Source organism: Mchenga conophoros, linkage group LG9, assembly GCF_057382185.1.
Source record: "Mchenga conophoros isolate Kocher_MC1m ecotype Shallow Benthic linkage group LG9, M_conophoros_male_GT1.1, whole genome shotgun sequence".
In the NCBI taxonomy this organism is placed as follows: Eukaryota; Metazoa; Chordata; class Actinopteri; order Cichliformes; family Cichlidae; genus Mchenga; species Mchenga conophoros.
The window spans coordinates 387,764-410,205 of record NC_140534.1 but is presented as its reverse complement, the minus strand read 5'-3'; the positions used below and the strand labels follow the sequence as shown (position 1 = coordinate 410,205).

At 40.2% G+C, this 22,442-nt stretch overlaps 3 protein-coding genes across 5 annotated transcripts; 2 read left to right on the top strand and 1 right to left on the bottom strand.

Annotated features, from left to right (window-relative positions):
* Positions 1-8,347: 8,347 nt before the first annotated feature.
* Positions 8,348-18,272, bottom strand: LOC146566505 (transcription factor 7-like 1-B). Of its 3 annotated transcripts, none has more exons than XM_085286070.1 (4): positions 18,036-18,272; positions 16,912-17,093; positions 9,007-9,163; positions 8,348-8,871 (listed from the first exon to the last, which is right to left on the bottom strand). In XM_085286070.1, exons 1-4 carry the CDS (start codon positions 18,063-18,065, stop codon positions 8,737-8,739), a joined length of 504 nt encoding a protein of 167 aa, XP_085142196.1. In that variant the 5' UTR covers positions 18,066-18,272; the 3' UTR covers positions 8,348-8,736. The 3 variants fall into 3 exon arrangements, 2 of the variants coding, with proteins under 2 accessions (XP_085142196.1, XP_085142195.1); XM_085286069.1 differs by lacking the exons at positions 16,912-17,093; positions 18,036-18,272 and adding exons at positions 9,333-9,429; positions 11,894-12,021; XR_014893784.1 differs by lacking the exons at positions 8,348-8,871; positions 16,912-17,093; positions 18,036-18,272 and adding an exon at positions 11,894-12,031 and having other exon boundaries at positions 9,029-9,163.
* LOC146566506 (uncharacterized) lies at positions 10,314-14,189 on the top strand. The gene is made up of 5 exons (XM_085286062.1): positions 10,314-10,503; positions 10,907-11,149; positions 11,284-11,436; positions 11,558-11,652; positions 11,790-14,189. The coding sequence occupies exons 1-5, from the start codon at positions 10,443-10,445 to the stop codon at positions 11,928-11,930; spliced, it is 693 nt and encodes a 230-aa protein (XP_085142188.1). The 5' UTR covers positions 10,314-10,442; the 3' UTR covers positions 11,931-14,189.
* Positions 18,273-19,438: 1,166 nt separating the features above from the next.
* On the top strand, positions 19,439-21,549 carry LOC146566504 (TIMELESS-interacting protein-like). Its single transcript, XM_085286079.1, has 3 exons — positions 19,439-19,456; positions 20,828-20,975; positions 21,434-21,549. Exons 2-3 carry the CDS (start codon positions 20,840-20,842, stop codon positions 21,526-21,528), a joined length of 231 nt encoding a protein of 76 aa, XP_085142205.1. The 5' UTR covers positions 19,439-19,456; positions 20,828-20,839; the 3' UTR covers positions 21,529-21,549.
* Positions 21,550-22,442: the final 893 nt, after the last annotated feature.

Sequence of the window (22,442 nt, the reverse complement as noted above, 5' to 3'; positions counted from 1 at the left end):
GTTGTCCAGGCTACGTTGGTGATGCAGTTTTTTTTTAAATTATATTTTTTTTAAAATATCATTTATTTATGTATGATATTTTTGTCATGCGATTTTAAAGCCGGTCCTACAACCGCATCCAAGAATAACATGCAGCTTATCTCAGAACTGTCGGTGAAAATTATTCTTGGAGCTAAGTTTAATTGAGCTGCATTTTAAAGAGGTGCAATTTCACAATTTGTGTATATTTTCTAAGTTCACTATTTTGTCATGTGTTGAGAAAAACACAGATTTTAAAATTACATGGTCTAATATTTACATTTAGCATAACTGCAACATTATTTTTTCGTTGTTTTTTTTTTTTTTTAAAGACTCGAAAGGACTTGAAATTCAAAGTTTCAGACTTGTGACTTGACTCGGACTTTTACACCAGTGACTTGAGACTCGACTCTGACTTGCCTGACATTACTTGAGACTTGACTTGAGACTTGAGGATAAAGACTTGAGACTTACTTGAGACTTGCAAAACAATGACTTGGTCCCACCTCTGGAATTTAGTATTTTTAACATATTGCTTAAACTGGAACCAGCAGCTATATAGGCCTAATTTTTAATCCAAACATGTGATAGAGGTTTACCACCAGGAGAAGCAGACTGTAAATAAAAGACTGTGCTACTGAAAACTGTTAGTCTGACTTTGGATTGTAAATATGTTTCCATTTGTCACTTCTGTATTTGTATATGGCTCAAACTATTTGTTATGAAAGCAAAACAAACAAACTGATGTTGTATAAATTGATTCAGGATTATTTACTTCGAGTCCAGAAATCATAGCTGTCTCATCAGATCCAGTTGTGACATTAGCTATAGTTTCCGCGGAGGGTACTTGGTTCTGTATGACAGCACAGCTTTTAGGTTGAATTCAAGCGCTTGAGTACAGCCTGATAATTAGAGGCCTGCAAACTGTTTGCTGATCAACTTTGGAAGTAAAAGTACAGACAGCTATAGAAGACACAGGACACGAGATGGGTTCATTATTTCTTTTGAGTTCCATGTAACAATCCGTAACTCTGTAATTAATGAATGTGCCATTTAATCTTGGCTGCAGCCAAGATTAAATGGCACATTCATTAAATGGCTAAAATGGGTTGGCTGCCGTTCAGCATTTAGCACAAGTCAGCTTTTGATCAGAAAGTTTTCTGGTTTGATCCCTGGCTGCTCCAGTCTGCAGGCGAAATATCCTTGGACAAGATTGTAATCCCAAGCTGCTTTCTGATGCATCCATTGGAGTGTGAATGCTTTATAGAGTTTGTGAAACAGTTGTACGTGTGGTCAGATTGTTTTGTATTTGTGTGTGGATTGAAGCACATGTCTGAGAGCACATCAATCACTGCACATATTTTTTAAAATCTTAGTTTAAATAAAGTTTTTGATTATTTATTATAAAAAAGAGATGATATATATATAATGCAGTGGGCACTCTACCAGCTAACATGTCAGTTAATTTGACACATTGATTTATTTATCATTTCTTTTTCTCTCTCAGCTTTTCAGCTCCATATTTTTTGCCATTTCTTCCACACTCAACTCTGTTCTACAAGGTGAGCCCACAGTTAATGTAGGAGAGGGCAGGTGGCATTAAGAGATTTGATTGGGCAATCTAGGGCCCAGTTAGTTCTTCCTTTTGGTGAAAGCTGGGCTCTTCAGTTCAGCATGGTACAGCTCCAAAGATTCTGCAACATCAAACCCTCTGTCTGCTAATGTTACATCACCTGGGCTGAGGCAGTCCAGGTAATTGCAACAGTTTCTTGAAATTAGTTAATTCAGATATAAACAGAGTGACAGTTTACAGATTCAAACATGTCTCAGAGAAAACAGAAAAAAAACAGTAAAGCCCAACTCTCCTCTTTGTGATCAGGAAGACAAAATTCAACTTCCTGATCAAGTAGACAAATCATTCAACCAGCTTCTAGAAAAGGAAGATATTCAAAAGTTGAAAGAAATGGAACTCCTAGACAGGGAAGAAACTTTGAGCTCCAAGCAAAGCTTGATAAAGCACTAGAAAAACTAGTGCTGAAGGACAAAAAGAATCAGGAGCTGCAAGTAAAGCTTGATGAAAGACCGCACACAAATGAAGAGTTTCTTCAAGAAAAAAGGCTACAGGAGATAAAACAGAAGGAAATGGATTTCAAGCTCCAGGACATGGAGAAACACAACAAAGGCTTGCAAATCAAGCTTAATGAAGCTCTGCAAAAAATGAAAGAACTCCTCCAAGAAAAACAACAACAGGACATGAAGCAGTGCAAACTCCAAGGCATGGAGGAAAAATACAAAGCGCTTCAGGTAAAGCTTGATAAAACACTGAACAAAAATAAAGAGTTGCTTCAAGAACAAAAGCAACAAGAAATTAAACAGAAACAAACGGACTGCAAGCTTGAAGACGTGCAGGAAAAATACACAGCGCTGAAAATGAAACTTGATAAAGCACTGCAAAGAAATAAAGATTTCCTTCAAGAGAAAGAACAGCAAGACATGAAACAGAAACATCTGGATTGCAAACTTCAGAACATCGAGAAACACAACGAAGGCTCGCAAGTAATGCTTGATGAAGCTCTGCAAAAGAATAAAGAAATCCTTGAAGAGAAAGAAAAACTGGACCAGAGAGACACGCAGTGCCAACTCCAAGGTGTGCAGGAACAATACGGAGCGCTGCAGGTAAAGCTTGATGAAACACTGCACAAATATCAAGAGCTGCTTCAAGACCAAGAACAACAGGAAATAAAGCAGAAAGAAGACAAAGAAATTCTCCAGGACTTTGAGAGGAAAAACCAAAACCTGCAAGAACTTTATAACAAACTGAACTACAAAACACCTGAACTGGAAGAGGAAAAGGAAAAACTGCAAAACCAATGCTCAGAGATGCAGAGTAAGCTCAATGACATGCTGAGAAAAAACACAGAAGTCGAGGAACTTTCAGACAACGTGAAGTGCAAAAACACTGAGATGCAGGTGCTAAAGCAACAACTAGAGAAAACAAACGAAGACCTGCAGTGTTCACTTCAAGAAATCGAGAGCAGAAGTCAGCAGTTGGAAGACACACACAACAAATTACAACAGAGTTATACAGAGCTGCACGAGGCAAAGCTAATGCAGGAGGCAACATCTAAAGAAATGAAAGAAAGGCTCGAAGACAAACAAGCCAAATTAGAAGAAGTGGAGAAAACATGCAAGAGACTTGAGCAGGAGAATGCAGAAACAATCGATCAGTTGAGAACCCTCATCCTAGAGAAAAAAGTGCTCGTGGAAAAGCTCATGGAAAAGAAGAAAAAACGCTTCTGCTTCTTCTGGAGGAGGGACACTCCTGCTTTTTCTACTTTTTCTACTTTTTCTACTGCTAATGTCACCTCGTCTGTTCCATCTTAATTTTCACCTCTCCTCTCCCTTTCTCTCCCTTTCTCTCCTGACACCTCTCCCTCCCCTGTCTCCCTTTAACTGCTATCACCTGTCCCATCTCCCTCCCTCCCCCCCCTCTCTCTCTTTTCACCCTCACCCCCCAACCAGTCCCGACAGTTGACTGCCTCCTCTAGAGCCTGGTTCTGTCATAGGTTTCTTCCTTTAAAGGGAGTTTTTCCTATCCACTGTCGCACCTAGTGCTTGCTCAGAGGGGATTGTTGGGGTTTTCTCTCCTCTATCTCTTTCCTCCTTTCTATCCCTTTCCTTTACCTTCTTCTTTAAAACCCCTCCCCCCCTTTCTATTTCCTCAATAATTTAATAATAAACACAATTGGCAAAATTTTAAAAAGTCAGATCAATGTCTTCATTCAAGAATGAATTGTCTTTGTCACCGGGTCATGTGTATTTTGTGTTTTCCTCGGGCTGGTGATCCTTACAGTTGTTGAGCCCAAGAGTCCAGATTTTTAGTGTTTTAATCACATTTAGTGTTACATTTTAGATCACAACAAAAGGATATCCACAATTTAGGATTCAGGCATTTGTCTTTTTCAATATCATAATCATTCTATGATTGAGTCGGTTACAGAAGCAGCAGTTAGCAGCAATAACTTCAATTCATCAACATTTGCAAGCATTTCTTTATACACAGCATTTCTGTCAGGTTGAGGTCTGGACTTCCATGCAGTAGATTTGCTGCTGTGCTTGGGCTCATTATCCTGTTGCATGGCCTAATTTAGGAGAAGCTTTAGCTGTTGGACAGACGGCCTCACATTTGACTCTAGAAAACTTTGGCATACAGAGGAGTTCGTGGACTGCAAGGTGCTTATTGCTTGTGTCTGCAGAACAAGCTCAAATCACCACAATTGAACCAGCGTACTTGACAGTGGATTTGAGGTGTTTGTGCTGTGTTTGATTTTTGCTGAAGTTACTGCTGTGCATTATGACCAAACCTCCACTTTAGTCTCATCTTTTAAAAATATGTTGCTCCAGAAGCTTTCAAGGGCAAATTTGCAAACCTCAACTGAGTTGTTGTGTTCTCTTTAGAGACAAGAAGCTTTCTCCTGGCGGCCCTTCCAGACCAACCATACTTGTTTTGTCTTTTTCTAATTAAACTGTCTTGAACATTAACATGCTGTTTAAGGCCTGTAGAGGCTCAGATGCAGCTCTTGGGTATTGTGCAGTTTCTGTGAGCACTGAACAGTCTTTGTGGTGGATCTGAATGCTCCAGACTAGCAAACTTGCTCATGGTCAGTTAATCAAGTGCATAGAGCCCTGTGATGAATTTTCACATTTACTCTGTGAATCTTCATTCTTCTAGCTAGTCTTTACTCTTCTAGAAGCTTTCTTTGCTCAGACGTCTGCAGCATTGAATCTATGTCTTCTCCACTGCTATTCCAAACAAGGTGCTGATGCAGGGGTCATTAGCACAGTAAGATTTAAGTGCACAAAATGTTCACATCATAATAGTAATAATAATTAGAGGAGAGTATTATGTAGTCCAAGAAGTGTGTGGAGAAGTTTTCAGTGCGGAGGAGGGAACCATGGTGTTCAGGAGCCAAACTGCTTTGGGGGAAAATGCTATTGCACAATCTTGCCGACCTGCTCCTGATGACGCAGTCGTCTTCTGGAGGGAAGTGTGGTAAACAGTTGATGGGAAGGGTGATGCGGGTCAGCCATGATGCTAGTGGCTTTCCCAGTGAGGTGTAAATATCCTGTAGACTGGGTAGAGAGCTGCCAATAACACGCTGTGCGGTCCACACAATCCTCTGGAGGGCTCTGCGATTGGACGCATGACAGTTTTCATACCAGACTGTGATGCAGCGGGTTAGGATGCTCTGCATGGTACCTCTGTAGAAAGTATTAAAGATGGGTTTGGGGATGTGCACCTTCTTCAGTCGTCTCTTAAAATGCAGTCGCTGCTGAGCTCTTTTAGTCACTGATTTGGTGTTGCTGGTCCAGGACAGGTCCAGGGGCGGATCTAGAGAAATTTTTCCAGGCTGGCATGGAAATCAAATGGGGTGGCAAAATCAAAGCCTTGTTTTAAAGACATATGCAGGTGTTACATATGATTAATATACATTAAGCATATGTTTCATATAAATATGGTCTATAACTTAATTATTTTCTATAGCCCACATAATTAAACATTTCAGTTACATAAAATGTGTGTACTGTATAGCCTGTATAATAAATAAATATGTAACCAATAAGTATAAAATCCAGAAAGCTACACAACACTGGGCGGGGGCTCATTTCCAAACACAAGTCTAACTTAAGTTTCATACTGTTTTTGTTAGAAAAAAATCAAATTGTACTGACTACTACTACTGCCAGAAAGCTGCACTGTCACAAACAATTATTGAAACCTCATTTTTCATGATTTGTTGGGTCAATATTCTGAGGTCCAAAATATAATTGGCCATTTTTGGCTGCTTTTGATTGTTGTTGTTTTTTTACCTTGTCTTTCTTGGTATCATTCTTTTCAGCACAACCTCACACGTCCAAATTTACAGTTATTAAAACAACTGGTCTGAAATCACACAAACACATAAAACCCTAGTAGTAGTTATATTTTCTCTTTACTATAAAAACCACAGACATGTTTAGTAAATTATTTTCATAACTTGAAATGCAAATATAAGTGGTAATTTTTTTAAATTAAAATTAAACAAAAATTTTGTAAATAATAAAGTTATATACAACTATTCATCTAAAAATGCAGGCAATGCATCTGGGGTTCTTATTTTTATTTTTTTGCACAGCCATTTTAAAAATACTACAACAATCAGGTGTCACAATAAGACGCCCCACAAATTATTTGTGCCAGTAAAAAAAAAAAATTGTCAACCACAAGACAGAGAAGAACATCACAGGGAGAAACCCTGCAGGCCTGACAGCAGGTGTATCGCTCATTCTGTTTTCCACCTGGAGACAGTGTTCACATGGCATTCTGCCTGTGTAACTTGTGTAACTACACAAGTTAACACAATTCAATTCAATTCAATTTTATTTATATAGCGCCAAATCACAACAAAAGTCGCCTCAAGGCGCTTCATAGGTACAGAGAAAAACCCAACAATCATATGACCCCCTATGAGCAAGCACTTGGGCGACAGTGGGAAGGAAAAACTCCCTTTTAACAGGAAGAAACCTCCAGCTGAACCAGGCTCAGGGAGGGGCGGGGCCATCTGCTGCGACCGGTTGGGGTAAGAGAAGGAAAACAGGATAAAAGACCTGCTGTGGAAGAGAGACAGAGGTTAATAACAGATATGATTCAATGCAGAGAGGTCTGTTAACTCATACTGAGTGAGAAAGGTGACTGGAAAGGAAAAACTCAATGCATCATGGGAATCCCCGGCAGCCTACATCTATTGCAGCATAACTAAGGGAGGATTCAAGGTCACCTGGTCCAGCCCTAACTATATGCTTTAGCAAAGAGGAAAGTTTTAAGCCTAATCTTGAAAGTAGAGATAGTGTCTGTCTCCCGAATCCAAACTGGAAGCTGGTTCCACAGAAGAGGGGCTGTAGTCGCAAATTTTGAAGCCATCCTGATAATCTTCTTCCACCAACGATGTGGAGATCCAACCCTTTTAGATCCAATTAAAATCAAGACAGTCAAAAAGATGCTCTGTAAAAGAGTAGAAAAAATAGATACAGACATGTGCTGCATGAAAGACGTTAGGGAAGGTTAGTTAGCTGGAGAGCGAGTTAGGCAGGAGAACTCTCAGCAGCATTAACTGCCCTGTTACTGCACCACCTTAATAAACATGGTGAAGCAAAATGTCTTGTGCTTAAGACTCTACATGAAAGTTAAAATATATATGTTCAGTGCACATAGATATATAGTGTATAGTTATACATATCACACAAAAATCCACCACATCCCCCCTTGTGGTACCTGGAGGTACCACCTAAAAAGACCCAATGACTAAAGAAGAACAAAAATCGTGAAAATGAATGCGTGCGCTGTTTTTTTGCTAACATACTTTAAAGCAAGCTCTAAATAGAATATAAGAATTTGTATAAAGATCCCACACAGTTGTTGCTCTATTGAATAAACCCCAGAAACCTCATAGTCATCAACATAACATTCTTCCAACGCTTCATTTCTCTTAGTCAATTAATTTAAGACTAATTGATTCCTCTTCATTTGCAAATCATACTACACAGTATCCTTATCAGAATACTCAAGAAACTTAAAACTAGCCTAATTACAGTAAAATGAAAGTGAGGCATGAAACACATCAGCAGAGACACATAATACATACACGGATTACACAACACCATATGTGACATTAAAAATAATACAATAAAACAATTAATTCCCAATTTTGGATTTCATCTTGGTCAGGTTCAACTTCTTTTTCTGAACAACTTCTCAGTGTGGGCTTTGAAATGTTCTTTGATCATCACTTCATCTTCTTCATCCGACATAAACCCACCAAGAGCATTCTCTTTGTGGGCCGGTACTGCTCACCCGAGTAAACACGAGCTGACATTGACATGAATTAAACATAAAACATTATATACAGTATAAGATTTTGTAAGGTAAACCTAGTTCATACAAATGAAGTAAAGAAAAGTTATTAAAACAAAACGTGCCTTGCTGTTTATTCTTTCAGTGTCCCACAGTAGCACATTTCCTGCTAGGAAAATGTCAGAAGTCACATCATTTCTGTAAATTGGGAAGTAACTGTAATACATCAAGTCACCTCTGTCTCTTGTTACCAGGACTTTTTAAAATGAATGGTACAACATGGAAAGAGGCCCTACACAAGAGTTTAGCTTTGAGCTCAATAGGCGATGATCCTTTCAGCCATGACATCTCTGACATGGGAAACCAGGGAATTTGATTAGAAAATGGTGAAGGATTTTCTTTTCAGTTAGAAACTGGATTTGTGTAACATGTTGGTGAAAAGCCCCCAAAGAAAGCAGCATATGATCAGTCGCTATATTGCATTTAATACAAACGTCCTTCGTGTATCCTTTGAATACAGAACAGATCATTTCTGATATCTATGAGTAAACCCAACGAGCACGTGTCCCAAAAGACCCCACAGTGTTTTTATCTGGCTTTTCCCTGACAGTTAGTGGACACTGACAGATGTGTGCTGAATATGAAAGGAAACAAAAGAACTAAAGAAGGTTTGCAGTGTTAAAAACAAGAACTACATGAAGGTTGTTTCATCCTGCTGTAACTTATGACAGAAGCATCTTTTGTTTGTTTTTTCATTTATTTACACAAAGACAGATGTTGAAATAACAGGAGTAACAGTTTAATTCAATTGAAATCAGTCCAATCGTCTATAATGAAATTATTGTTGGACATACATAGTTTTCTTTGGTCGACCAGGCTGGATGCTCTTTGGCATGATTCTGTCTTTCTGTTTCAGCCTGCTTGAAATATCTGGCTTTCTGGTCGTTTGAAAGCGACTTCCACTGTGGACAGAAGATCATAAGAACACACTGTGAGCACTGCTACTACACATAACTACAGGACAGCTGGGACACATGCAAAAACATGAGCAGACAACATTAACAGATGCATAAATGTATGCAGAGTTACACACTTACTCTCTGTCCCACCACTGCATTTACGGCTGCATTTTCAGGGATGTTGAGTTCAGCAATGACCTTTGGCCTCTGCTCTTTGAGATAGAGCATGAAGGCATTTGGAGGCTTCTTGACGTATGGCCCATCTTCATCCTGCTGGGCTGGGCACTTTCTTTTTCTTCAGGAATAAAACACAGAGTAAGAGCACATGTTAGCACTGTGTACAACTGTGAGGGAAGCAGTTCAAAAACACGAGACAAGCTGTAAAACTGAATGAAATCAGGCACCATTAATGGATCATTACAATAATTCCTGCAGACATCTGCAAACAAATGACAGATACTTGCAGATCAGTGAACCAAAGCAGCAGAGCAAACTTAGTTTGGAGTGGAGGTGTTAGGTGGAGGAGCAGGAGTGACATACTCATACATCTGTACACCGTTCCTACACAGATGAAGGGAGACAGATATGAGATAACAGGAAGAAGTTATGAATATAGAGATGTTCAGCAGCTGTGTTCACTCCAGTGTTTGTGTGTTTTACGTACAGTACTCCAACAGGACGCAGGTTCTGGAGCACACAAAACACACAACAGGTGACGAGACAAGCTGCAATACTATCATCTATCCACTAGGTGGAAGAATTGATCAGTAGAAAGAGGAGATGTGCTCAAAACGACATTCATACATAGATTTATTCTTCTTAGTTAGTCTTAAGAATTAGGATTCACTGACAGTGAAGAAGTTTCAGACGTGCACTCGCGTTTCCCCTTTTGCCTTTTCCTGCTCCAGCCAAGTCCTCCGCCTGCTCGACATCTCTCCTATTACCTTTTATTACGCTTGCACTCATGCCTTTGCCTTTCACCACTTCAAAACTGCGCCTTCTTCAATATTACCTTCATATGCCCTCTTTGCTTTTCGCCTTCCTCACTACACTAAGTACCATTTTTTAACGCTGTGTACTCACTCTTGCTAAGTACATGTGAACAGATCTTGAAGAAAAAAAACAAAACAAAACATACTTTTCTTTTCTCTTCTGATACTATTGAATGATCCTAACAGAAAAAAACAGAGTTAACACTGACTTAATAAAAAAGTGTTATATTTTATCTCAGATAAACTAGTCAGTGTTTATTAGTGTTTGCTCAACTAGAAGTCTTCATAGTAGCATCCACACATCAAGTCTTTAAACAAATAATGAAAGGATAATGAAAGAAAGTTTAATGTGAAATTACTGAATTATATGAAATGCCAGAGTGTTTTTCTTTAAACTACTTGCCTTTTAGTGATGTCACTAAAAGGCAAGGTTCTAATGTTGTGTTGCCATAGACTCCGGAGTTTACTTTTAAAGCTCACTTACAGAACTGACTTATACAGCTTAGTTAGAAAAGTCAAGCATCCAGACATTTGAAGGACTATTCACTCATTAAGGTGACATTTTCTATTTTAAAAATTAAGATGAAAAAGGAAACAAGAAAAGTTACGACTGAGGCAGATAAGAAAGATCCAGGAGATCAAAGTAAGTAAAAAATAAAATCCCCTAAATAACAGAATGTACATTTCTAACAATGTTGAGGCTCTGTGTATAAAATGATTCATTTTTAGAGGATTTAAATCCTGGTTTTGATTGAAACTAACCTGAGTGCAACATGTCTAATCAAAGAAAGGTTACTGGGGCACTTTGTCTTTTGGTAAAATAATGTGACAAGTTTATTCTTGGACTGAGCAGTGAAAACAGAGCAACAAGTGTCATCAGTATCTAGACTTAGTAGACCTAGTATGGTGTTGGTGTGTTTTTTATCAAAAGGATAAACTTGTTATTATATTGTAAGCAATACTAATTTAAAATTCAATGACATCAAAATCCTTCTAGTCCTGATGTCGAGCGCTCTTTTTCACTAATGTGTTGTTGTTGTTTATAGATTGTAAGAGCAGGATGGCTAAAAGAAAGGCCAGTCCTGAAAAAACGACCCCCATAAAAAGAAGGAGGGTCACTGAGCAGGCTGGTCCTTCCACCAGCTCAGATGCTCATGTGGTCGGGGGAGTCAAGCGAAAGGTCCAACAAGATGAAGCGGGGACAACCAATACAGCAAAAAAGCGTAAACTTCTTGAGCATGTGAGCGGTGACAAGGGGCAGGCATCTTCCTGGTTGGACACTGGTAAAGGTAGGCTAATTAGTTGAGTGAGGGGTAGATTAAGTGTACATCTGGTTGCTAGTTTGAAGATATTAGTGTTTGGGAGATATTTGTGTCTATTATCTAATAAGCTGATGTGCTTTTGGTGTTTTCCACATCTGCAGACTGCAGCATAGAGATTTCAGAGAGCTGCAGTAAAAACAAAAAGGCTGGCAAAAGGAAAGCTGCGGGAGACACCAGGGACCCACCTAAGAAAAAGAACGTGGACCAGGACAAAACCAAAACCGTTGCCAAAAAGTCAGTGGCTGAACAGAAACGTAAGTAGCAAGCAGCTTAGCTTTTATATTCAGGTGAAGAGCAAAATGAACATTTAGGGTACAGCAGAGAGTAATTTGTGTGACAGCTGTAGTAAAACCCAATTTGTGTTTGTCTGTTTAGGTGACTTCCAAGCAAGATACGTGGAGGAGCACCGGCTTGGAGAAGGAGGCTGTGGAGCAGTGTTTGCTGGCTACCGCATAAAGGATCATTTACCAGTAAGTGTTCAGATGGTGGTAGTAAGACAGGCAGTAATGCAGATAAGGGATAATATCGTAAGCTGAGATGTATGCTGTTTTACACCTTTAATGATGTCATACTGAGGAAATGCTCATCAATGCCCTGTGTCTTTTAGGTGGCCATCAAACACATCCCAAAGGGGAAAGTGTACTGCAAAGTGAAGGTAAATGTGCAAGACTTGAATTGTTTTTACATTAGTGGATTGCATGCAGCGTTCACCTGTGGAACGTCTGTGCCTCATCATCCACTTTGTTGAAATATTTCAGGATGATAACGGGAAGAATGTGTCAGTGGAAGTTGCCATCATGCTGAAGCTTGCAGCTGAAGCAGATGGATCAGTGGAAACATCAGCCCCAGTGTCTCTGTTGGAGTGGTTTGACTTTGGCAGAGAGCTGATCCTGGTGATGGAGAGACCTGTCCCCGCTGTGGACCTGGATAAATACATAGAAGAAAATGGAGGATTTTTGCCAGAGGACAAGGCCAAGGCAAGTTGACTTGCCTTAGAAGAGTCTTAGACTGTACATCATTCAATCAAAGCACAGAGTATTAGAGAAACATTAACCCATTGATTGATTATTGTCTTTTTCATCGTTTCCAGGTAGGGCTGGGCTATATCATACCATTCACGGTAATACCGGTGTAATTTTGGGCAACGATAGGAAAATGAAATATCGCGCTAGAATAGGTAAAACGCGCATGCGCAGTGCCTATGTTTACATACGCAGATGGCGGTGACGCAGAAAGAGAAGAGCAAAAGTGGATCGTTGAATGAAACGGATGAACCAGAACTGGTTTGTAAAAATGCTGCAACTTTAGTGGTGTGGAACTGGTTTAGCTTTCGTCCGTCAGATACACAACAAAGCACGATTTTTGGTAGCGCATGCTAGCGGGCCGCCGTTATTACCGTGTTGTTTGGAAAATACGGCACACTTAAAATCAATCCTTTGATTTTTCTGAAACTCGACAGTGCCCCTTATAATCCCGTGTGCCTTATGTATGAATTCTGGTTGTGTTTACTGACCTCAAAACGATTTTATGTACACGGCGACTTTGCTAAGCTACAAAGCCGCACCGCTCGATGGATTGTCGGAGCATTACGGCTATCGTAGGCAGGCGCCTCGCGGAGTGATACGTACTGCACCTCAACGTGATATTACCGTATTGTGTGTGTATAACCTCTTTTTAAGCTTTGTGGATATTTTACATGGTTATGCTGAGGATATGTCGGCCAATTTCCACTGGAAATGCCTTTTGGTTAAACTGTCAGCGAGGAATTTGCATTTGCACTGTTACATTTTTATATAACTTTAATGCACATAAAAAAACAGCTGCTTGTTTAAGTGAAAATACATTTATGGGGTTTTTTGCACTAATAAAGTTGTGGCGTTGTAAAGTATTTTGTCTAGTGTCAGTTATATCGTCAGTTATATCGTTATCGCAACTTTTCAAATGTATATCGTGATAAATATTTTTGGTCATATCGCCCTGCTCTATTTCCAGGTCATTCTGAAGCAGCTGGTTGATGCTGCGAAGCACCTGGAGGATAAACACATCTTTCACCGGGACATCAAGAGTGAGAACATTCTAATTGAGACCGGCTCAGATGTACCGCGTGTTCGTATCATCGACTTTGGACTGAGCTGCTTTGTTAAGGAGCAGTCGCAGTACCGCGTCTTCTATGGTAACATATTCTGCTCTTGCTCTTCACAGATGTCACAATTTTCGCCTTTTGTTTTAGAAGAAATTGCAATTGTGTCTGTTTATTAGGTACAGAAATTTACTCCCCTCCCGAGTGGTACGGGCGCAGTTGCTACAGGTGTGGACCCACCACGGTATGGCAAATGGGAGTGGTTCTGTACGAAGCGCTTCATGCCGGGGACTTTAACACCACGAGCTTCCTCAAAAAGCGCCTGAAATTCAAAAGACATCTGTCCAAAAGTAAGAAAACGTCACACTTCAAGACTGACTGATGGCTTGGACCACTGGAACTATCATCTTCATGTTTTTTCTCTTTCCTTTCTTTCCAGACTGCCGGGATTTCTTGGACGCGTGTTTAACCAAAGTCCCGGAGACGCGGCCGACGCTGGAGGAGCTACAGCATCACACTTGGCTGAGATAAGCCTATCACACACACACACAAACACACACAATTCAGACGTTATCATTTATGTGTGATGTATGAATTACCTTTCTTTTTTTCAGGAAATAATTTTTTTTAATTGGCCCACTTTAAATTTCAGTGTTTTGGAATTCCTGTAACCCCCCCCAGCCATCCCAGGAAAGGGGATCTCTCTTTGAATGGGCTTTCCCGAGGTTTCTTCCCGTCAGTCTGGCCCCCCCAGGGGAGTTTTTCCTCGTCTTCATAGAGAGCTTGGGCTGGCTCAGGAGCTCCATCAAAACTGTCTTTATTTAATTACTCTAATGTAATCATATACTTTAAAGTAATCAAATAAAAGACAGTAAAAATCTGAAGACTTGAAGTAAACTTCCATTAAAATAAAACTTGTTTAATTCATCTTTGCTGAGGATACTGTGTTATGACTATTTCAAGGATTATGTCAGAACACCGGATACTGGTACCCATCCCTACCCATCACTAGGGAACAGAACAAACCAGACATCAATTACAACAAAAATGACACTGACCCAGCCAGCATGACTCGTCTGCCTTAAGAAATGTTTAGCAATATTACAAATTGGGTGATATGCCTTAAAGTAGCTTCTCATGTGTTCAGCATTGTCAAAGGCTACATTTTAATTAAAACCACAATCTAGTAATGTTCTGTCTTTAACCTTCCTAATTTGTTTTTTGTCCTAACCTAATACTAAATTGCCAGTGAAAACAAAAGTTACATAAATAAAGAAGAGTAAAGAAAATTACGGTCTTTTTTATTGTAACAGTTTACCAGTGTACAGTTTGGTTTGTGACATATCTATCTAATAGACTCCAATTTGTGCATGTAAATGGAGAGTCCTCTTCACACACTGAGGTTAATTATGGAGTTCCACAGGGTTCAGTGCTAGGACCAATTCTGTTTACATTATACATGTTTCCCCTAGGCAGCATCATTAGAAGACATAGCATAAATTTTCACTGCTATGCAGATGACACCCAGCTCTATCTGTCCATGAAGCCAGATAACACACACCAATGAGTTACACTGCAGGAATGTCTTAAAGACTTAAAGACCTGGATGGCCGCTAACTTTCTGCTTCTTAATTCAGATCAAACTGAGGTTATTGTACTCGTCCCTGAAAAGTTTAGAAATATGGTATCTAACCAGATTCTTACTCTGGATGGCATTACCTTGGCCTCCAGTAACGCTGTGAGGAACCTTGGAGTCATTTTTGACCAGGACATGTCCTTCAACGCACATATTAAACAAATATGTAAGACTGCGTTCTTCCATTTGCGCAACATCTCTAAAATTAGAAATATCCTGTCTCAGAGTGACGCTGAAAAACTAGTTCATGCATTTATTGTGTGAATGTGTGTGTGAATGGGTGGATGACTGGATATGTAAAGCGCTTTGGGGTCCTTAGGGACTAGTAAAGCGCTATATAAATACAGGGCATTTACCATTTATTACTTCCAGGCTGGACGACTGTAATTCATTATTATCAGGATGTCCAAAAAACTCACTGAAAAGCCTTCAGCTGATCCAAAATGCTGCAGCAAGAGTCCTGACAGGGACTAGAAAGAGAGAGCAGATTTCTCCTGTTAAATCCAGAATTGAATTCAAAATCCTGCTCCTCACATACAAGGTCTTAAATAATCAGGCCCCATCTTATCTTAATGACCTTGTAGTACCATATCACCCTATTAGAGCACTTCGCTCTCGCTCTGCAGGCCTACTTGTTGTTCCTAGAGTATTTAAAAGTAGAATGGGAGGGACAGCCTTCAGTTTTCAGGCCCCTCTTCTGTGGAACCAGCTTCCAGTTTGGATTCAGGAGACAGACACTATCTCTACTTTTAAGATTAGGCTTAAAACTTTCCTTTTTGCTAAAGCATATAGTTAGGGCTGGACCAGGTGACCCTGAATCCTCCCTTAGTTATGCTGCAATAGACGTAGGCTGCCGGGGATTCCCATGATGCATTGAGTTTTTCCTTTCCAGTCACCTTTCTCACTCACTATGTATTAATAGACCTCTCTGCATTGAATCATATCTGTTATTAACCTCTGTCTCTCTTCCACAGCATGTCTTTATCCCATCTTCCTTCTCTCACCCCAACCGGTCGCAGAAGATGGTCCCGCCCCTCCCTGAGCCTGGTTCTGCTGGAGGTTTCTTCCAGTTAAAGGGGAGTTTTTCCTTCCCACTGTCGCCAAAGTGCTTGCTCATAGGGGGTCATATGATTGTTGGGTTTTTCTCTGTATCTATGAAGCGCCTTGAGGCGACTTTTGTTGTGATTTGGCGCTATATAAATAAAATTGAATTGAATTATCTGAGGAAGAAGCAGAGTTGGTTTGTTTCCAGCTGAAATCATCCAGGCTCAGGAATTTGAATCGATCCACATCATTTCTGCTTGAACTAGAGAACATGAGTGTCGACTTACATTTGGTCTGTGAGACACATGTCATAGTGACAGTATTTGGGTTAATATGGCATTACTCACCCTGGTCGCATTTCTTCAATATCAGGCACCAAGTTCAGGAACTCGTTCTTTGCAGCCCGCGCAAGGTAGGAGGTCTCCAGAGTGGGAACCATCGGGAAGTTTTCACAGTCTGAGCAGGAGGGACTGGAGGCACGTGAGCTGTTCTCAGGGGTCCTTTAACACAAATCACACCAAGTTAGAATCAAATGGATAACCTGTCAATAACCGTTTGCAGATCGAGGTCAATGTTCCTAAAAATATGTTTACTTCTGGCCCATGGAGCCACAGCGCGAGTCCGAGAGAGAGGGGCAGGTAGAGGAAGGGGTGAGGGTGGCACTGCTGAAGCTCGTCACGGATGGATCACGTCCGATCGGTGAGATGAGAGAAAGCTGAAGTGAAACAACAGCAGGATGAGGTAGACGTCAATATAGGAACTCCCTGATGTGACACAGAAAGGCTATTTTTTTATTTCTTTGTATTATTTCTCACCTTGCAGTCACTGATGCTGTTCACCAGCTGGTTGTATTCAGTATTGAAGGTGTGTGTCAGAAGGCGCAGGCACTACAACACAACAGGAACAAGACCGAGCAGAGAAGGAAGAAGGCAGCAACAAGAACGCCCACTAAGCCCACGTTTTTCTCACCTTGGTGGCCAGCTCCTTCTCACGCTTTCAAAGGTGGTGCTGGAGATCTGCGAGGAGGCGGAGGTGGACGTGGACAGAGTGCTGGAGCTCACGCTGGGGGACAGAGACTCACTCAGGGACTTGGTGGTGGGAGCTGTTCCCACGGGAGCCGCCACTCCCAGAAGGTGACGGGTCTTTTCCACCTGGAAGAAAGATGGGGGCTAATGTGAGGTAGGGAGAAGAGGGGACGTTAGTCATGTAAAGGCCATAGGTGAGGGTAGGGACGTAGATCGACCGGTAAATTGAGAGCTTCGCTTTTACACTCAGCTCCCTCTTCACCACGACGGACCGGTGCAGCGTCCGCATTACTGCAGCTGCAGCCCCAATCCGTCTGTCGATCTCCGGCTCCCTTCTCCCATCACTCGCGAACAAGACCCCGAGATACTTGAACTCCTCCACTTGGGGCAGGAACTCATCCCCGACTCATCCTATATTTCCGTTTTTATATTTCTAATGTTTGCCTTGTTTTCTTCACTGTCTGGTCTGCCTCTGTCTTGCCTGTATGGATGCATTTACACCGAAATGTCCCCAACAAAGGATGTTTTAATTCACCACTATTCCAGTGAAACACGAGTCTCCCATCTTCCTGCTACCAGTCTGGAGTTTTTGTTCACCAAAGCACACACCAACTTCATACTGACGGACAGATCACTGCCCTTTTGCCGCCTTGTCTGACCGTGTTTTGTGGCTGTGGTTCACTTCACCTCACTCTTCCCCATTCTTGTCATTAAATCAGGCTGTTCTGCAACCATGGCAGCCATTCACTCTATGGCTTTATTCATGGTGTATTTTACCCCTTCACTAAAGGCCGTTCTCGTTTCCAACATTATATTTGCAGTGTTCGTCTATCTATCAATCAATATCTGCGGAGTATTTTTTTTAACGAGTATCCTATTTTCTAAAGCACAGCATGTAAAGGGTAGCTCGGTTAGCAGGATGCTAGCATGTAGCGCTTAGTGAGACACGCCTCAGACGAGTTGAGCAAAGACCCCGTCTGTGTACTTTATACGTGAGCAACGGATTTAAATAAAATTAAGGTTTCAAAAGACAAACTTGAAGATAAAAAAATATATATATATACTCACCGGAGAGCCGCCAGGGTTTGCCGCTGCCATCTTGGCGCTCCTAAATTCAAAACTGCCTCTGCAGTCAGGCAGGGGAGGCGTGGAAATTGTCTTTGAGTTAGTCAAACGTTTTCCTTAGTTCGAGTAGATGATAAAAAAAATAATAATAATAAATGGGATTTTAAGTAGGACTAGGCGTTCTGTAATGATCTCTATTTAGGAGAAAAACTTAATCACTCACCTTTAAACAGCTCTCTTTTAGGAGACACACTGCTGGCTAACGGTGTGGTGTGATCAAACAGCGTAATTTAATTGGCTGAGAGCCACTCGACTCGATCTGGTGCTGATTGCTCTGGCTTGGGTCATTAAAGTTCATCACTTTTGCAGTTGAATTTTTTCAGGTGAATTTTTTTCAGGTGAATTTTTGCAGGTGAATTTTTTTCAGGTGAATTTTTGCAGGTGAATTTTTGCAGGTGAATATTTTTGCAGGGAAATTTGGAGGATAAAAATTCAGTGTCATAAATTCAATGTCTAAAAATACTTGAATTCTGATGATACTATATTTCTTCCATAGATATCCGTGCTCTCTGTTTATTAATAAAAGCCAAACTTCATTAATGGTAAGTGACAGAGATCTGATGAGTTCTTGCTGGTTTGTATCCACAGGAGGATACAAGCAGCTGCTTCTGTTTGCAGTCACCGTGCACCAGTGTTGTGTTTAATTGTGTCAGTGTTCATTTTTAAACACGTTTTTTAAATCAAATGTTTATGTATACATCAAGATTAATGTTCCAAACAAATGACACTGTACAGCAAATACATACATAGACATGTGCAGCAAAAGGAATCCGAGAAGATGTTTAACTTCTAAATGTTTAAATTGTTTGTTTTATATCCAAAGTCTGTCAGTTTGAGTGATTAGTCAGCAGCAATAACAGGGAATGACAAAGTGACACAACATGACCGTGGGTCTGATTTTTCTGGTAAACTTGTTTAGCAGCCCACTGGAGACGGATACCCTGTTCTTTGAACTTTAATACTGGACAGAAAATCGTCTCCTTCCAGAAACAAAGGGTAGCATTAGAACTTGTGTGAACAGCAAAACAATGTAGAAGATTTCCTTTTGTGTCTGTGTTGTGTCTAGGGCTGCCACGATTTGTCGACTAGTCACGATTACGTCGACTATCAAAATCATCGATGACTGATTTAATAGTCGACGCGTCGTTTGAAGCTTTGTAAGATCCCAAAAGACGCAGGAATAAGTAGCAGGATTTAAGAGTGTAATAACGGACTGAAACAGAAGATGGCAGCACTGCATGTACAAGGATGCCAGCTGCCGTTAAACCCCGAAGAAGAAGAAGAAGAAGAAGAAGAAGAAGAAGCAGCTGTGTCCCAGAATTCATAGCGCGGCCCAGCTCAGTTTACAACAATGGCGGCAGCTAGTTAGTTTTAATATTACTCTTATTATTCTTTCTGGGTCACAAAATAAACGTTTAACATATTTTCAGCTGAGAATGTAGCTGTGTAAACCTCAAATATCGGCTCAGTTTATCAGGACACCACATATTTTCAAAAGCGCTCCGACGTTTTCAGAGTCGTCTGTTACCCACTAGCTCGATAGCTAGCCGGGGGCTAGGTCACTAGCACGGTGAGAACACCGGACTCCAGGCAAATTGTTTTCAAACCCACCGCCGTCTTTCGCTACTCAGGTTAAATATATATGAGTCACTTAGATAAATTAAAAATGTTGTTGTTTGGCTTTTTTTTTTTTTAGTATTTTATTTGTTCCTGAGTAAATCGGTTTGTCTGAGATTAAAGTTATAGTTTTTACACAGCTGAATAAACGTCAAGCAGACAGCTGATTATCAGAAGTGTGAGATGCTGGAGAATATACTCTGGTGTCCTGTTATATTTTAGATAGCAAGGAGTTTATTAAACTTTACCGAAACAATCTGCAAATTTCATTAAAATTGAATAAACTATCATCTTGTCTTTATTTTTAGTTAGCACCTTAAAAGCTTAAAGCTGTAAGCTAATGATAGTTATATAAGAGCATATGCTGCATGGTGCAATAAGCTGTAGTTTTACGTCCAGTGGATGATGATCTGATTAGTCGACTAATCGCATAAATAATCGGTGACTAGTCGACTATCAAAATAATCGTTTGTGGCAGCCCTAGTTGTGTCACATCATTTTGGCTCAAGAGTTTACTTTATTGCTATGTTTGTTTTTTGCTATTTTATTACTACATTTGTATTGTGCAGCACTTCGGTCTGCCAGGTGTGTTTTTAAAGTGCTATATAAATGATGATGACGATGATGCTTACGGAACAGCTGAAAGACTTTAAAACAAACCTGTTACTTTAATGATATTTCTGTGGTACTACAGAGTCCAAAAGAAGTATCGCAGTAATAATTCATCCAAATTGTAACTTTTAAATGTCATTATCAGCCCAAAGGTTCACAACCAGTTCATCCCTGATAGAATGTAAATATATACAAATCTATAAATTGTATTATGTATATAACTGTGAAACAAACATAATGGACCATTAATGTATCATAATAGTACATTTCTGAATTTGGGGTATAATTCCAGGTGGGATGAGTGTCTGTACAGCTCCTCCTGTTGATGTAAAAAAAGAAAAAAGTAAATGCCAGTTTTTTTAGGTTTTCATGTTGATGTTGTAACACAGTAAAGAATTACTCTTACAGAAATAAATGTCATTTTTTCAACTTGCAGTTAAATTCATGTAACTTAATGCTGATGCTGTTGACGACTGGGGCTCACACGTCTTTTACTTTGTCTCCAGGACCGACTCACCATGGTTGACCCACAGGAAAATAGCCCGCAGGACATTCCTGACTATGACGGCATAGAGGATGAAGCTTTCCCCCCACTCCCACCACCACACTCCCCAGGCCGGGGAGGCCAGGAGGAAGGAGACCCTTTTGCAGATGGTAGATGCTGCTGTGCTCTTACAGGATTACTATGAGGTCTTTAAGATGTGATGATTCAGAACTTTGTATTTTAAATTCATGATTTAATGAAGAATCATAGAAAAATAAGATTCAGGAAAAAAGGCTAATGTGGGAGAAATACAACCTCTCATAGTCCTTCCACAAAGCTTTTTGGAACAGCTTGATAATAATGAATTTGTTAGTTCAGCCTAGAATTAACAAATGCATGAACTGGTTTTTCAGCATCTCTCTGAGACTGGATGTTTCTAACAATAACAACACACATGTTTTTGTTTGCGTGAGCAAATGAAACCTATCAGATACTGTTCAAACCAGCACATTTCTTCTGTAACCTCCAGTCTATAATTTGTCTGGATTTAAAGATAAGCTTGAAGTTTGCCACGCTGCCAACAGAATGAGTTAGAAACACATCCTGTTGTCATGTGTTTTCAATGCAGGAGATGAAGGTGAGGTATCACAGCTGGCTGATGTCCCTACTGCTAAAAGGAGAGGCGTGAAGAGACCCCAACCCAAGCTGGACTCCCACAGGTAGCAAAGACATTTATATCACGACAGAGGGTTGAAATGCATTAAAATGCGCATTTAAATAGGAATTTGATGTCATCTTGTGTGAGCTGGGACACAAGGAGGCCAAAATCATTGATTGACGTGTGCAGACTGTCAGTGTTGCAGCCAGGTTGAACACGAGTCTGCGACTGCACTGGTTTTTATCACCGTTTCACTAATAATCGTGCACAGAGGCTCAGAGACACACTGACACACAGAGTTGTTGCAAATGTTTGAAAACGTAAGTTTGTGGAAAGAACTTTGCACAAAAAAAGTGATGTGATATTATCTGAGTGCGACACCTGTCGTTTCGCAGAGTACTGCAGCGTCTTCTTACGCTTTAGCGGCGGGTACAAATGACTGCATCTGTGTGATGATGGTGCAGCTTCACTCTGCCAGTCATTTAAAGAAGAAAGACTCTAACACCATTGTTGTTTTCATCATTTGGATGGGCAAAATTCCCAGACTGAAAATTGTCAGAGCGTTGGAGACATCCCTGGATGTGTGTGAGAAAGATGTTTCCAGTCTCTGTACACCTATAGTGTGAACCTGGTTAGTATTGCCAACCATAAGTCAGGCTCGTTCCCAGTAGTCTCCCAGTGGGTGTTCCAGTGGCACTCCTCTGTTACTGTTCTGTTCACAATGTTCCTGGACAGAACTAAGTTATACTAAATCAAAGGATGTTAAATAAGCTTTTAAGTAAGAACGTCGATTATACTTAGGATAAAACTTGCAAGCTGTATTAAAGAAAAACATAGATTTTCATTTGATAAAATATTCAAATTAATTGCAACTTTGCTATATATATATATATATATATATATATATATATATATATATATATATATATAGCAATTTTTTATTTTTAGATGGAGAAATTTGACTATTTCTCATTATACT